Below are 17,232 nucleotides of genomic sequence, written 5' to 3' on the forward strand. Positions count from 1 at the left end.
GCGCTTGCAGTGTGCGTGGCTCTCAGGAAATAAAATAGTGGAGTTGAATCATTACCAGTAATGATTCTTAAGAGTCCATGTGGTAATAAAATTCTTGGTGCATTCTTAATGGTTGAAATTACACACATAAATCGTATGTATCTGCATCTGGATGACCTCCTTATCCGGGGAAAGTCTTGTTAGGAGGTACTAAGGCAAATTTGTTCATAGTCCTTCCATGTTGGGACACTTGGAGATGTGCAAGAGCTGTCTTGCTGGACAGAAATCCTGTGAACAGTAGTTAATTTCTCATTGTCAAATGCTTATTTTCCAGAGGACAAGTTCCAAGTCCTTCAGAAGTATGTGAAAACATATGTGAGCACTTCTGGAGTTTTGCTCCTGTAAGATCACATGTTCATGGTACACTTCACCTAAAGTTGCTGGCAATTTTTAACGCTAGTTTAAGCCACCACCCTTTGCTTCGCTCTTGCAGTTTGCAAAAAACATGGCATTGGTAATTTGCTATATGAAGTTGTTTTGCTTTAGCAGCTGAGTGCTCAAAGGTGTCGAATGTGCTTGTAATACCCGATTTGCTTCCCCAGTCCTTTTTGCACACTGCTGCTTGGCTCCTCACCAAGAGGATCAGCTTTTAGTCTGTGCTACAGAGGAAAAAGAGGAGCAGTGGTACGTAGCAGGCTTTCCTCTGCAACTTGGCTGGCTCTGTGCATGCACACAGGAAGAGATTTCTTGCATGGGCCCTGCTGGAACATGGAAAGACTGATCCACCCCGAACAAACTGACACACATTCTGCATGTTCCTACTGATTAGAATCTCATTCTTCCCCAGTTCCTTGAAAACTAGGCCCAGTGTCTTTGTTGCCAAACAATTTCATTCTTTAAGGCTGGCAGTGTGAAAGATTTTCTGTTAAATTTTCTACCTATTTTAAACTTATATATCACATGCAGATCTCTAAAATCAGCAGACAAGAATGAGGAGATTTACTGCCTTGGTAAATTAGTTGTGTTTTGGAGTAAGTGCTCTATATTTTTGTCTGAACTTGTTAGGGCAGGTGTTGATCATCTGGCCACTGTAGCTCAGTCCTGAGTGATCAAATCTGTTCAGAGATGGAAAGGTATGTTTGTAAATGTAGGAAGTATGTTACTTGTTTGTGTTTCATGTTTCTTGTTTGTTCTGTGATAGACAACCATGAGTGCAGAAGAAGTAGTACTTGCATAAGAGGACTTGCACTCAAGGGTATTAAACAAGATGCACTTAACTGGTCATAGATAAAACATAGAAGTAAATGAGACCATGTTGATTAGCATAAGTTAAAAGTGCATTGGCTGTGTCCTAGCAACCTGCCTTGTGTTCTCCATAAAAGAGATTTTTAAGGAGGAAACTGAAAGGAATTAATATTTCACCTATTTAAAAATTCTTCATTGAAACTGAAGCAAATGCAAGGGGAGAGAGTCAATGTTTTTGGTTTGAAAATCTGACAGATGGGCTAGGGAAACTCCTGGCAGTTCCAAGTGAGCCCATTGATACTGAATAATTTGATAGTGATAAGGAGAACTGAAATAGATGCTGGAAAGAGATACCATTCTTAAAATTAATTTATAAAATTTTGGATTACAAGATTATTATCCCAAGCAGTTATTACAAAGAAATAGGACAGACTGTTTCTAGTAACTAAGCAATCAAGGGCTTGCAGTAAATCCAGCTCTTTCACTGTCCTTGTCTGTGGTCTTTTGTCATGGTAACTTTCTTAATATCCTGCATCTGACAAAAGAACAAGTTTTGGATACAAAAGATGTATGTAAGTACTAATTATTTTGTTAGAACTTGGTACAAATCAAGGTAATTAGATTTAAATAACTACCTACTAGGAAGGGATGTACAGACTGTAGTATATGGTGCTCTGTCCTGCTATTGAGCTCATTCAGACAGAATATGATGTGCCTTGTGAACAATGAATTTGGTTGTTCCTCATTGTGCTTATGAAAGGAAACAAAAAAAAAAACCCCACCGCAAACAACAAAACCTAAATTCATTCTTTCTTGTTTCAGAGTTTTGCTTTGCCCTTACAACATCACTGTATATCTCCATATTACTGCATTTAAATTTAAAATTAGATTTTGTTATTCTGACAGCTCTTCAGGCAGAATGAGTATGTGCTAGAAGAAGAAATAATATGTATGTTCTAGTAAGCTTTTCTCTTTGGGAGCTTTTCACTTTGTAATCAATGAATCACTGGTAGGCAATTTCTCTTAGCAGTTCTTCATCTGCTAGAAAGAAGGAAAAATGGTAGGCTTACTAGAAGAGGCTCAAAGGAAGATGCCTTCTGTTCCTTGGCTTCTTGTGGTGGTTCTCTTCTACATTGACGTGGTGCTCTAAAAATGCATATGCTTTTGCCCAAACGAAGAGAATAGTAACTCTAGGCCTCAGTCTCCTATTTTTTCTGCAATTAGAAAAAACGGAGCATTCAGTCATGTTAGAAAGGAATTTTGCAGAAGAAGCAAGACCCAGAAGCTTAACCACAGGTCTAATTTATTCACAGCTTGAGTTGGCCCACAACAATCTTTGAAGTAGTATTTTGTGAAGCCATGTAGAAAGAGTAACTGATTTTTTTAAATTTTCAAGGAACAGACAATTTGTTTGCCTTTAGTAAAAGTAAATGCAGTATTTTAACATATAGATGTGTGCTACTTATTATGCAGATGGGTTCAAGTAACACTTTTGGCTTCTATTTCATGGGAATCCCCACTTGGATTATTGTAGGGGGAAGTATGAGATCGAATGCAAGATTCCTCTTCCTTCCCCTTCCTATATCCCCTCCCTGCCCCCCTACCCCCCCCCCCCCCCCCAAAAAAAAAAAAAAGCAGCTCTGTTTGCTTGAGTCTTTTCATGGACTGATAAAACTGGTCCTGAAGATGATTTTTATATGTTCAGTAATTTTTGCAGGAGTTTTGCTTTTTGTAGGTTTTATTACAATCCATGATTCTTTGGTTGTGGGTTGTTGGGAGTTTTCTTTTGTTTATTTTGTTTGTTTGTTTGTTTGTTTAATTCCTGCATACACAGAAAAGGAAAAAAAAACACCCTCATGTTTTCTAAGAACCTGTGTATGTAATGACATTAAAAGAGAGTAGCAGCAGCGTCAATGGTGTATTACTGGCTTGATGATTTTTGCTGTGAGGTCTTTGGACTAATAGTAATACAGATTTTTCTTTTTACTTTGTGATTCTTTACAAAGTAGCTGAAAATTCTTTCACAGGCTTATGGCTGCATTAGTTATGGAAGTTTAGTGCCCTCTTATAATCTGTTGCTTGATGTTACATTGCTGGCACAACTTGTGTGGTCACTTTACACTAAGATGAAGAGGATAATGAGATGCTGCTAAAGCAGAGTGGATACTTCTGGCCTCTGGTTTACACTCATTTCCCAGTGCTGTGACAGTACAACTTTCTGACTAAAAAGCATTCTGGAGTTCTACCTCAAGGTGTTTTTGAAGTTCTTGGGTTTACACTCCTTTGCCACCAAAACTAGATTGAAACTTTGGCAGCTTAACCAGGAAGTACCTTAATAATGATGGGAGAGGGAATCTGTAGTGGTGTATATGAAATCTTGAATTGAGTATGTTATTACTAATCATAAATATATTTTTTCAATGTGACTTTAAAAAACAATTATGCATAGAGCTTCCACTCCTAACACATTTAAATGAAGGGCATATCCAGCCTGTGTGTGCATCTGGATTTAAAAAAAAAGTCTTCTAAGCAGTTCAAGAAAAAAGATGCTATTACTGACTTGCTGAGAGAGGATTAATTAGGAAATGTCTTCCCTTATCTGGATTTCTAGAAGTTACAGTGGTTCACTTCCTCTTAGCAGAGAATTATTATACAGAACACTAGGCACTTTATTAAATAATTATGTTATTATGTATTTGTTCTCTGTGTCTTGGTACTTTTGTTAAATTTGAAGTTATTTGCTAGACAGCTATTCAGTTGTCGGATGAAGGGATCAGCTTGAAATAACTTGTAATAGAGTATGATGTTTGAATAACTAAAAGCCAGGGAAAAACTTGAAATTTGGGAGATCTCCATGAGAATTTTTTTGCATAAATACTAGCTTTACTCTGCATACCTTTTATTCCCCCCCTTCCCTTTTCTCCAGTACTGATACTCGAAAAGGTGGAAAATGGAGATCTGAGCAACAAGATGTTGAAGATCACGGATTTCGGCTTGGCCAGGGAATGGCATAAAACTACCAAAATGAGCGCAGCTGGAACATATGCCTGGATGGCTCCTGAGGTCATCCGCTCCTCCATGTTCTCCAAAGGCAGCGATGTTTGGAGGTATTGATTTGGCATTAAGCAATTGGATAATAAAGAGTAACTAGACCTGCCAGGAAACCTCTTTTATGTTTAAGAATGAGTAATGGTGAACCAAATATTAAAATTCAGGTCTTAAGGAAACTTTATCCATCACCTTACCATCTGTCAGACTTATCTCAGACTTTCTGTTTCTGTAGAAAGTGGTGGATCAGGTACTGCATGCCTCTAAATTTTTGTTGTTCTATAAATTTGCATTCAGATAATTTTGGTACTCATAATCCAAATCCCCTCTGCTTTATCTAAACTAAACTTTTTGTGCTTATTTGGCTATTGACTGACATAATCAAAGGCCACAATACCATTTGAGAAGTACTTTACTGTTTTACCAATAGTAAGATAATTTCATGTTTCAGTAGTTCTGTCACTGATGTACATATACACGAACACACTGTACTTAATTGAATTCCCCATGCAGTTTCAATCCAAATGTGATGTTTTTCTCTTTAATTATTCTTATTAATTATTTCCACCCTTCCGGTCTTTCATAGGATAATAAATCTCTTCTGAGGTCTATCTGAGTACATAATCCATAAGTAGTAACTTGCATGTATATATTGTCTTTTCCATTCATGCACTGGGAGTTTTGTGAATTAATTAATTTAGTGGGAAGGAGTGTAAGAATCGACCCATGAACTTCCAGAAGCTGAGCTTGAATACTGCTATTAAGTGAATTAGTAAATAAAGAATTCATTAAATAGCTCTAGGATGGTGACTTCTCTGGATGCTGGATGACTTAGAATTAGTACTGAACATCTGAAACAGATGAATTGGTGAGAATTTTGGTTTTGTTGTGGAGAAAGAGGTGTTGAAATGTCAGGATGACTTCATCTTCAGAGCAGTAAGGTTCAGAGCTGGCCAGTAACACTCCCACACAAGTGCGTGCATACTGTGAAATCAGTCAGGATAAAAAAATACCCCAGCTGGCAGAATTGCCTGGCTGTTATGGCAGAGATTTGGTGTGGGGATTTTCATTTTCCATATCCAGATTTGGTGAATAGATACTGCTGCTTTGTGATAAGACTGTGAACTTGTATTTTGCGCACTAATACTGTGGGTAAAATTCTGACTCTAATGAAATGTAGTTGCCTCTGTAGTTAATCTAAGACAAATTGAGCAAGAACCAGGCTTTTATTCAGGGTGAAGTGTGAGAGAAGTGAAAATCTCAAGGCTGTGCCCCCTTCTGTGTACATGATGATAGTACTGGTTTGTACACAGCTCCAACCTCAACTTGCGCTTCCCTGAAACTGTGCCACGAATGGCCCTTAAGGGAAAGGGAGAAGGCAAAGGGGAAACCGTTTCCCTGTAATTGTAACTTTACTTATCCAGGCATGCTGTGAACAGATCGGTAGATGTTCTGTACCAGTATGAGTTCATTTTAAAAAAGGTACGACTTAATTAACTGGTTGATGATTTTCATGAAGGTAGCACAAGTGCCTCTATATCTGTGCAAAAGTACCAGTTTGGTCATTGACTTATGAACTGTGAATCACTTCAGGACTTAAGGATTGTACATAACTTAAATGATTTGGTAATTTTTCAGAATACTTTATTTCTACTTTTAAGATTCCTTCATTGCTTTCTCTTGTTGTAGTTACCAGTCTTGCCTTGAAAACAGGTTGAGTTCCTTACAGTATTCGCCCTTAAACAGAGCGTCATCACTATTAGGAGAACTTATATACTATCTCTGAATAACCCTTTTCTCCTGGGTGGCTAAAACCTCTATTCATAGTTAAATAAACTGAAAAGAACATGATGTTTGAGGCGTGTATGCAGAGGACAAATACTTTCCAGTGCTGTCACTACTAGTGTGTCAATGATGGTAAGCACTGGATTTTACAAAAGCAGTCATGGACTTGTGTAATAAATTCTGTCCCCACCCAAGGATGCAACTGAAATTCTTAACAGGATGAATTCTCTTATCCTATTAGACTTGCCCCTCCTCTTGTCCAGTTCAACCTCTTAGTTACTCAGTGGAGTCATCAGGAGTTTTTTTACCTGACAACCTTACAGTTGATCTGTGCAGCATCAACAGAATTGGCTGTCTCTGTCTCTAACATTCACAAACCCTTTTATTTCAACACCTTTTCTTTAAAGCTCATTAGAATAATACTGCTGGCTGAATTGTTGCCCAGCCATTGAACAAGAATCTTGTTCTGCTTGGGTTGTCACTGCAAAAACAGGTGAAGATGATCTGAAGAAGATGCTTGCTAGGACTGCAATTTCCTGAGTCAATCTTATCACATCATAACTAACTTCTGTCCTTTCAAAACATGTATCAAGTTCCATTTAAAAAGCTCAAACTTTTTTTTATGTCCCACTGTAAAGCAGGGTTGGCAAAAAACTTCAAAGAGTGAGGAATGGCCCCCCACACTGGTATCGATCACCGGGGTCTGGGCCACTGTAAACCCTGTTAATAGTACCAACCAGTACCTAGTAAAACTTGCTAGTGAAAACTTGTTACTGTCAATTTTGCTGTGCTGTATCTGCAAGCTTTAGATATACAGTAGAAACCTTGTGCTTATATTGGGAAGAGGACAAAGAAGCCACAGTTTTATTTAAATAAGTCAGTTCCTGTAAATCTATTTATACGTTTAGATTTCCTTTGGATTTGCAGGGTTGAAGTTGAAGCCTGGATGTTGCAGATTACCCAGTACTATCCAGCAAGCTAATGTTATTAGGCATATAAATCAAATTTCCCTGTAATTTGACTGCTTAAATGTGCAGTGAACAATTTTTTACTTGTACTGCTTAAAAGACAGTCATATTGTCAGTATGATTGGTATGGGGAATATAAAGGCATCATACAACCTTCATCTGAGTTCCCTACATTCCTCAAGTTAGATGCTTATAAGATGTATCTACTCTGACACCAGTGAAATAATTGGGAATTTAATTTTCATTTGGAAATGGAATTTAGCACTAGCTGAAACCATCAGATTAGCAGATCAGGAAGTTTGAGGTATTTAGTGCTGTATGTAGAAACTTCAGTCATTGGAATATTTTATTTTAATCAAGTGTTGGTCAAGCACTTCCATCTACAACTGACTGATGGTAGGCTTTTGTAATTCCCTGTGTGCAATGAAGCACTGGCAAGACTTCAGTACCTGGCAAGTAAGTGCTGACTAGCAGTGTTAGCAGAAGCTCACCCGGGAGAAGCATATTGACTGATGTGCAATGGGCAGGAAAGGTCAGCTCTGGAACTGCCAGTTCAATAACACGCAAAATGCTAACTGCTAATAGCCATTCAAATGTAATCAGGTTTGTGGGGTTTTTCTCTTAACAAAAGTGATGTTCTAGCTTCTGTTGCAACTGGAGTCTCCTTGTTGCGCTGATAATTCCTTATGTTGAAACCTAGGGAAAGTATTGAACCTAGGGAGATGGATAAGAGAAACCTATGGTACAAATGCGTGGAACAGTATCAGTGAGAAAGAATTACTGATTTTTTATAAGTTCATAGACTAACAAGGGAGGTGGCAAAATCGCATGTGAAATCCTGCAGACCTCCAGCCTCCCTCACCCTGAAAATCCAGTGTGTAGGATTGAACCTGATGTTAAATGGCTTAAGGGATTACCGGATCACTGAAAGATGGTTAATTATTCACACAAGTGTCAGTTGACTTGGATGCATGGTCTGTATCACATGGTTCATTTTGTAATTAAAGTCCAAAAATTACTACTGGGTGCTGGAAAAATAAATGAGCTTGATCAGTTTTTCTTTCTCCCTGCTGAGAATGAGTAGAGGCCCTTGTTTCTTTCTTCCTATGCTTTTTTTTTGTTTTTTTTTTTTTTTGGTATAAGTTTTCTGACTCTGGCTTTTTCCTTTGTACTTCCCAATTTTCTGCTTGAGAGTTAGTGGAAAACACTCTGTTCAGCACCTCTCTTGCTGTTTAATCACTTGGGATTACTGTTGTTCAAGTACCACAAAGCGGTATTCCCCTAGCTCTGTGCAAGCAGTATTCTCAGCAATGTACTTTTAAGTATGTGAGGAAGAGGTGGCATTCAGTTTTGTCAGAAGCAAAGTGACCTTTCCTGCAATATGCACATACAGTGTCACATTGGAAGAAACACCAATCTGTCTATTCCTTTTTCCTTTAAAAATGACCCTGTGGAACAAGTGCTTTGAGCACATCAGTAGTGCTTTATCCAGTACTAGTGGTAAAGTAATAATACAGATGTTTGTTAGCTTTTACCACCTTTTGCTACCACTAGTCATATTCAAACTGAAGAGTAACAATCAATTAGATCAATTAGATTTAGACAGTCCAAATATACATTCAGTCCAGTATTCATTTTCTTTGAGTGTTTATTAATCCTAGAAGGCCAAAAAAGAAAATGGGAACTCCTTAACTCTACTTAGTTTTTTATAAATAAGGCTCTTGAGTTAGTAAGAAGTAATAAATTATAATATCAAGGATATGAATTAGAAAACATGCAAAATATTGTATGGGTGAAAAAATATACTTTGCTGAATAAAGTTAACTAGCTGTGTTAGCAGCAAAGGTGAAATCTTTAGTGATTAAAATCCTATATCTAAATAGGAAAAAGATTGTTAAGGATGTCCAGCTAAAGTGGGAGGAGTTACAGTGAGTTGGTAGGTAGAGTGGGGGGGTGAGATTGCAAAAATACAGGTTGTGATAATGTACTCCCAAGTGGATAGGGCAACTGTTGGTTTGAAATAAGGAAAGCTTAATCTTTTAGCTTCAGAAATGACTGTTTCATGGAGCAGCTATTTAAGCAGGTTGTAGGAGGAGAAGTGGTTTTTCATTTGGTCTTCAGGTGTGCTTATGAAGCCTTCAAGATTGTACAGTATGACATGATCCAAATTTAGGTATACTTAGATTCGATATCTTTCCAAGAGCAATGAAGGAAAATTAGTCCATTAAAGCAGTGTTTAATCTCAAGGAGATTAATGACAACATTGGGAACTTCATGTAAAAACAACCAAAGGGGAACACACAACATGAATATCTTTTAAAGACACCTGTTAAATCTCTAAATGAATGCATAGGAAAGGCTTTAAAAAAAATTAAGAAGACAGTGGAGAAGAGACTTCTGAAAGACTTCCTTCTGAAAGTTGAATCTGTATCCAGTGAGGAAAAATTAGGCATGGACTTAAACTCTGGCAAGTTGAACATAAAACACTTAAGAAGATTAAAGGGCTTTGAGGAGAGTCTTCAAGCATAAAACCAAATCATTTGCTTTCAAATGCAGTACAGGTGAGAACCCTGCAAGAGAGCATATGGCCCAGAGGTGACTAACATGTAAGAAGGCAAAGAAGATAGGGCTATAACAGTAAAAAAACCTTAGTGACTTGTGTCTGCTAGAATGGAGCAAAGAGAGGATTTTTAAGCTGAAAATTTCCCTATAAGGGAGCCAAGCTAAACGATGTATCTGAGTGAAGTACAGTCCACAGAGGTGTTAAAACTGACTGATAAAATGAGCAGTAACAAATTGCTGAGATTTACAGTAACACCCAAGATTTCTACAAGAACATGAGAGATAGATGAGTTAATAGCTATCCTGTGGAATCTGTTGCTTAAAGCTGCTGCAGTACCACAGAAGTGGAAGGCAGAAAACATGGTGACAAGTCTTGAAAGAGCTTCCTGAGTATTAGCAAGTATGATTTCCAGTTCTTCTAAATGGTAGAAACAGCACCAAAGACCAGGGAGCTGGTGAACATATGAGCACATCTGTGGAAGAGTCAGCTTTTATAGAAGAGAATATAATACCTTGTGAAAATGCTTGAAGGAGTTACTGAGTGTGTGGATAAGTGGTAAGATTGCTTATATTATATTTGGATTTATAATCACTTTAAACAAAATCTTTCATCAAAAGCTTTTAAAGAAGGTAAATTAATGGACAAAGAAGAGGGCAAGTCTGTTTCCCATCACTGTAGTCAATTCTTAATTACTAAAGGAGTAAATCAGTTATGTTGGTGGAGAGTTCTGTGTTCAACACAATCATAAGTGATTTGAAAAAAAAAAAAAACAAAACAACAATAAATGGTTAGGTAGCATGGTTGATGACACCAAGTTATTCAGGACTAAGAAAACCTAATTACTGCAGAGAGCTGAAGAAAAGTTTTACTATAATGAATGGTAAAGAAGGTGGTAATAAATACAAAGTAGTACCCATGGGAGAATTTCACAGGTACAATGGTAGGCTCTAAATTTTACTATGATGAGTCAGTAAAAAGATATTTGAGCTACTGTGGGTAATCTAGCTCATTTTGTGAAGAGTCAGAAAGGCAAGTGGCAAATTAAAATTAATTAAAAATAAAAGCAGTACCATTTGTGCCTCTCCCTGTATCTTTAAAACTTTGTGATGTTGCTCATTCCACAGAAGATGTCAAGATCAATGAAAGATATGAAATGGCTTCTGTTTGGGATAGTGACTAGATTAGGATTTAGCTAGATTAGGATTTGGGGGTCTGGAAAGGTGATTTAGGCAGGATGCATGGGAACCTGTGAAATCATGGATGGCATAGAAGGAGCTAATAGGGGAACATATGTTCACTCTTTTTCGTGTTGAAAGAACTACAGGGAAGCAAATGAAATTACCAAGTGACAAGCTCAAAACAAATACACGGAAGTATTTTTTGGCAATGGTCATTAAATTTGTGGAGTTCACTACCAGAGAACATAGTTGGACGGTAAATGGATTCAGAAGAGAGTAGGACAGATAGACCAATGAGTGAAAAACCTATGAGGTCACTAAGGATGAAGAAGCAGTTTCTGGTTCGGGTTTTCTAGAAATAGAGAAAATATTCTGAGGATATGTTATTCAGCATATACTTGGAGGGAGAACAGTCTTGAAACCATTTCCATAAGTTCACAGTTAATATTTCATAGAACATCTTAAGAACAACTTAATTCTGAAGAAGTATTTTTGACTTATTTTTAAAAATAACATCCCATCAAACAACCCTCCTTCACATTTTTAAGTGTTTTGAGAGGTGCTGCTTTGAAACTTGCCAATTAGTTAGAAGATTTATGGTTTTCAATTGTTCCCAATTTCCAGAGAGAAAATTATTTTTGTCTAAAAGGTGAAAATGGCATCTTATCTCAACTTATTCAAAAAAGGCCGTTAAAATAAGGCACATCACCAGCTTGGCAATTGTGATGAGCTTGTCCAGAAAACTGCAATTTCTTTAATATACCAGATTCACTTTTAAAAGTTCAAGTACCTTCTTGTTACTTAACAAAGAATGTAAGTCAAACACCTACTCTCTTTTCTGTTTCTTCCTGGTAGTTATGGTGTGCTGCTTTGGGAACTGCTGACAGGAGAAGTGCCATTCCGAGGAATTGATGGTCTTGCGGTAGCATACGGTGTTGCCATGAATAAACTTGCCCTTCCAATCCCTTCCACGTGTCCAGAGCCTTTTGCCAAACTCATGGAAGGTAAGCCAGCTGTGATGGGAGTGTGGTTTGTGCTGTTTCTATAGTGCTGTTGAGCACTGCCTCTTTGTGTTGGTTTTGATACCCAAGAGCACAGATTTCTCAAATGGCTTTATTCAGTGGTGCAGGTTATTATGGGAGCCAGGCTTGGCTGTTAATGTGTTGTGACAGTTCCTCTATTACCAGAGTAGTGAAAGAAATTTCTCTGCCTTTTTTTATCAACTGACTTTATAGGAAAATGGGGACTTACTGCTGTCATCATCTAGCTTGTTTTCTAGTAGTGAAGGCTCACCAACACAAAAACTTCACATATTTTCGTCTGGTTTGAAGTCCTCAACTTGTTTTAAAATTCATAGCTTGAACATCTTGCTAGGCAGTGATTTGAAATGAAACTTTATCCTACTGACATTTCAGGGAGAGGGTTGAAATTTGGCTTCAACATTCCAAAACAACCAATATTTTCAGTCCAAAAGATGTTATTTTCTGTTTTGTAGGTGGAGATAGTTCTTGCCCACGGTGGGCTACATAGACATGAAAGGATTGTGTGAGCTAGCTTTTGAGGTGTACTTATGTGTCCTGCTCTGCTGGTCCTTGCAGCTACTTGCTTGTTTCCTGAGCCTCAGTTGTTCCTCCTTCCCTCCCTCTCTCCTTCCCTCTCTCTCTTCCAATATTACCCTTAGTAATTTTGTCAGTGCCCCTATTCCCCAGGAATTCCAGGTGTTTATATGTAATAAATATTTGGATACCTATCTGTCAGAAAGAAAAATTGAGGTAAAGAGAAATCAAACTTGGTTTATAGTCTTGGTGAGCAAAGAGTTAATGTCAACATAGACCTGATACTCTGTGGCCTCTGGTGGTGTTTTTAGCCCAAGAAAGGAATATAAGCTCTGTAAGAAAGTGTTTCTGATGGATTTCTCTGCTTTTAGAGTACTTCTGCCTTTCTCTGGTCTTTTCTTTAGGTTACAAGCTTTAGGTAATTTAAAATAGAAAATTTTACGTACTTTTCTGCTAAAAAAGAAATATCCTACTGGATAGTAAACAGCAGCAGAGTTGCAGGTAGAGTAGCTTGGAAGCAACATAAAGCAAGAAATTGCATCTGAAAGGGTTAATGGAACTACCAGCTCGGTGTTTTGCCAGGTGGTTATTTTTTGTCACGGTTCTGCAACTGGGTTTAAAAATAATGCCCTCTATTGGGAAAGTCAGGTAGAGGCATATGGCCAGTGCTTGAACCCAGCAGCACAGGGCTGAGCACCCACTCGGCTTTGGAACGCTTGGCTTCTCCAACAGGGAGAAGGCGAGAACAAAAAAAAACCAATTACTTTCTGCCCCTTCACCAAAACTGTTTTTCGAACAGGCTGTTTCCCATCTCGAGTGAACTCTTATTCCCCTAATGCTGCTTTTACTTTTGAATTACTGCCCTGGTGGTCTTCACTGCGACAACAAAGCTGAACTTTCGGTCTTCACAGAAAAGACTTGTATGTTACAACTGTCCTCATTAGTGCAAATAATGGCAGATCTAGGCCTGGGAAAATAAAAGCCACGGGCCACCTGCTAGTTATCCTGTTCACTCATTCATGCATTTGGCTGGCTGCAGCATTTTATTTTAGTTTGGGTCATGTTTGCTTTGCCATGTTTAAAACCTGGAGTAAAGAGACAGGGATTATGGCACTGACAGTCCAGCTGTAACACCCAGTGCTACTAATTGACCAGCAGCAGGGGACCTTCAGAGCACTCTTTAACATCCTTGGTTCTCTATTTTGATAAGAGAAGCAATTTGAAAGCCATAAACATAAACACATTCCAGCTTATGTCTCATGGAACCTGTTGATACCCACAGTTTTGAAACCAAAGCTCCCAAATGCAAAATCTCAGTGACGCTAAAATCAAAGACCTGCAAGACCAAGCCTCAGCAGTTGCACAGATTTTGCAAAGTGATATTTATTTTTAATTACAGCTGCTCCTTGGTGTATTTCAGTTCACAAATCTGATGATTGAATGTCTTTTAGGACATCACCAAATATTTGTCAAAAAGTTTCCTTTTTTCTCCAACTTCAAAGTCTAAAAAACTTTTGGAACGTTTTTATAACTCTTGCTTCATGCTGCAGTAATGTGTGTCTTAAATCCAGTGATCATGTAGAGCAATGATAATATGAACACACTGAGAGAGACCCACGTGTTAGTTGCTTCCATTCATGCAGAAAAGCTGTGTTCCCTAGAAATACACTTGAATGTTAAGTTTTTCTCTGTGATTGCTCTGAAATTTGGCATTCAGCAGTATTAAAGAGAATAAGGGTATTTGCTGAACAAAAACCCGTGTAAGTCTCAATATGGGGCAACATAGAATGAAAAAGTGATGTTTTCTGCAGGAGTAAAGGTGAGGGGGCAGTAAGAGGGAGGACTGAAGGAGTACAAACTTCCTATTCAAAAGTGTTGTTAAATCAAATGTTTTGATGTAAACACTCTTTAAAAACATATTTTAGTGATTTTGTAGCTTGAGCAGTTACTTGGTACTGTTTTCTGTTTCTGTTTTCAATGTTCAGTTCCCATCACTGTAAAAACGTTACTTTTTGTATTGTTGCTCACTGAATTGCCTTATATGGTAAGATGACTACCTTAAATTCTGCATTTTTAGAGCTCTGTAATTTGCTAAGTAATTGCTGTAGACTGTAAATGAAAAAACTTGTTGATCTGTCGTTTCTCTTAGAAGCAAAAGGTCTGATCAAGCAATTTTCTCTCAAATGATAAAGAGGAATCCTTACAAATAAGAAAACTCCAAATGCACTATTTAATGCCGTTATTTTACTCAAGTTATGTCCAGTTTGCTTTGTAGGAGAGGTTTTCAGTTTTGAGAAGATATCGGTAATGACTCAGTTTAGTATCAGTTTGGCATTAGAAAAAACCCTGATAGATACCCTTCTGCACTATGGCTGTTAACTCTGAGGTGTAGCTGTTATAAAAGAACTGTTTACAAAAGCCTTGCATAAATTTGCGCTCTGTGAACACATACATATATTTTAAAGCAAAATATTTAAGGAAATTATTTGTTATTTCTTTAAAATGCTTGAAAATGTAACTTTCTGTAGAATTAATAAACCTCTATTTTATTTGACATATTATTGCAATAGAATCTAGAGACTGGGTAGTTTGGTAGTTCAAGATTTTTAAGTGATGCTGGATATTGTATAGTCAAGAAAGCATGAATTGCATACTTGACAACGGTCAAGGCGAGTGGGAAATGGGAAAGGTGGGGTAACACAGATAGTGTGCATGCCACTCTTAGCCACTGGGGATCAGTAAAGTACTACTAATCCTCTCAAGCCTCCATACTTAGAGATGCTTGACAGTTGCTTGTCTTTGTCCCGTTCTAGATTGTTGGAACCCTGACCCACACTCACGACCTTCCTTTGCCAGTATCCTAGACCATCTTACTGCCATAGAAGAGTCTGGTTTCTTTGAAATGCCCAAAGATTCCTTCCACTCCCTGCAGGAAGACTGGAAACAAGAGATCCAAGAGATGTTTGATCAGCTCAGAGCCAAAGAAAAGGTAAGGAGAGAACAGTGCTCCCTGCCTTGTGCTGTCTGGATTATAATTTCCCCATTTTGTAATTCAAACAGGGATCATTGTTTAGTGCATCCCAGATATAATTTTGACTGTGCTTTACTGGAGCCTGTATTAAGTCCCTGAATCGGTGGCAGGTTATGATGCACGCAAGGGTAGAATCATGAGAAAAATAAATATCCTTATTCTGAACTGCTACTCATTCTAATATTGTAGGGAACTTCCATTATACACTGTGCAACTGCTATGATGAGTTGTGTTAATTGTTTAAACATCTGATAACTGTTTCACTTAATTGAGAAACCCAGTGATAACAGGAGATTTTGGAGGGGTAGTTTCAGCATATATACTCTAGTACACACTGCAGCTTTGATTCTGCCAAGTTTGTGTTTTCCAGGTTTTGAAGACAACCAAAGTGCATAGACAATGATAAATGTGAAAGCTACCAAGGGAATGGTGTAGTAACTGTTCTAATTGAAGTCCATCTGTGCAGAAAGCAGGAAACAAAAATGCTGGCAGGAATAAAAGGAGTGGTGACCATCAGCCTCAAAGAGAAGTGAAAAAAATGAAATTGTCTTTAAACATACTTTCAGAAAGCACAGCTTGCTGCATCTAAAGACAGAGACTGTCTTTACAGTCAATGGTAAAAACTGCAGCAAAATCACTAAAGTAATATTTTTTTAAGTTCACAATCTCTTACCTAAAAATAAACTCATAATGAGCCTCCAACTTGATCAGGGCTCTGAGATTGGATTTAGGAGGCAGAGAGAAGAAAAAAGATGATTTTGGGTCAGAGGACAGAAGTCCTACCACAATACTTAAAACATTTCTATTCACCTGTTATAGTAGCTTTTGGGGAAAATAGAATAGCTAATTGGCATTTCTCTGCTGCTGTTGTCCTGTGTTGGAACTGTATTGGAACAGCTTTTGAAAACTAGAAACTTCAACAGACAAGGAGAAAGCCAAACAGTAGTTAATAGACTGCCCTCAGGTTGAGTACTCTGTTCCTCTTTAGTGATGGGGAAATAATTTCATATGCTGTTCATTTAGAGAGTAAACTGTACCAGATCTCCCTGGTGGTGAGGTAGGTAACAATGCTGTTCTTAAAAAAATCCAAACTAAAATCTATCTGATTATCTTTTTGAAGTTTACTTTGAATTCTTCAGTTTTTACCTTCTGCACTGGAATTAGCTAGTTGGAGAGAATTATTCTGAGTTCTGAATTCTTATGTACTTGTGGGGAGAAGACAGGAGTGCAGGGAGAAGTCTTTTTGAGATTTCAAGGACAGTTTCAGTTTGATTCATTTTGTCAGCAAGAGAGAGACTGAAAAGTTTGCCTTATGCATCTTCTGCAGGACCATGTCCAGATGGCTTTTGAATATCCTTAAGTAGGGAGATTCCACAACCTCCCTGGGCAACCTATGCCCAGTGTTCAGTAACATTCTCAGTGAAAAAGCATTCAGAGGTGTCTCCTGTGTTTCGGTCTGTGCCCATTGCCTCTTGTCCTGTCGCTGGGCACTGCTGAAGAGGACCTGGCTTAATATTTTTTTCTGCTCTTTCCTCAGGATTTTATATACACTGATAAGATCCCCCTTTGCCCCACCCAAGGCTTTTTTGTGTTAGGATTAATAGTCCCATCTCTTTCAGCCCTTTCTCATAAAAGAGATGCTCCAGTCTCTTAATCATCTTCATGACCCTTTGTTGGACTCTGATATGTCCATGTCTGTCTTGTACTGGAGAGCCTAGAACCTGAAGTAGGATTTCAGGGGTGACCTCACAAGTGCTGATGTCCAAATTTTAGTATTGGTATGAAGGTCCTAGAATGGCAAGCACAGAAGTCCTTGAGGATTGTTTTTGGCTTCCAGCTGAGCCTTTAAACAGTGGGGGTAGCAATGCTGTGATCACAA

General features: G+C 38.0%; 1 protein-coding gene across 5 annotated transcripts in view; it reads left to right on the top strand.

Moving 5' to 3' along the window:
• Nucleotides 1-17,232, top strand: part of MAP3K9 (mitogen-activated protein kinase kinase kinase 9) — a 70,400-nt gene that overhangs the window by 22,965 nt on the left and 30,203 nt on the right. For all 5 annotated transcript variants that reach the window (XM_027879672.1, XM_027879674.1, XM_027879675.1 and 2 more), the window contains exons 3-5: nt 4,151-4,331; nt 11,622-11,770; nt 15,136-15,311. In XM_027879672.1, coding sequence (XP_027735473.1) covers nt 4,151-4,331; nt 11,622-11,770; nt 15,136-15,311 — 506 coding nt within the window. The remainder of the gene's footprint in view (nt 1-4,150; nt 4,332-11,621; nt 11,771-15,135; nt 15,312-17,232) is intronic.

This window comes from Empidonax traillii, unplaced genomic scaffold, assembly GCF_003031625.1.
Source record: "Empidonax traillii isolate 1590-97213 ecotype Southwest subspecies unplaced genomic scaffold, ASM303162v1 scaffold56:size2478089, whole genome shotgun sequence".
NCBI classification, from domain to species: Eukaryota; Metazoa; Chordata; class Aves; order Passeriformes; family Tyrannidae; genus Empidonax; species Empidonax traillii.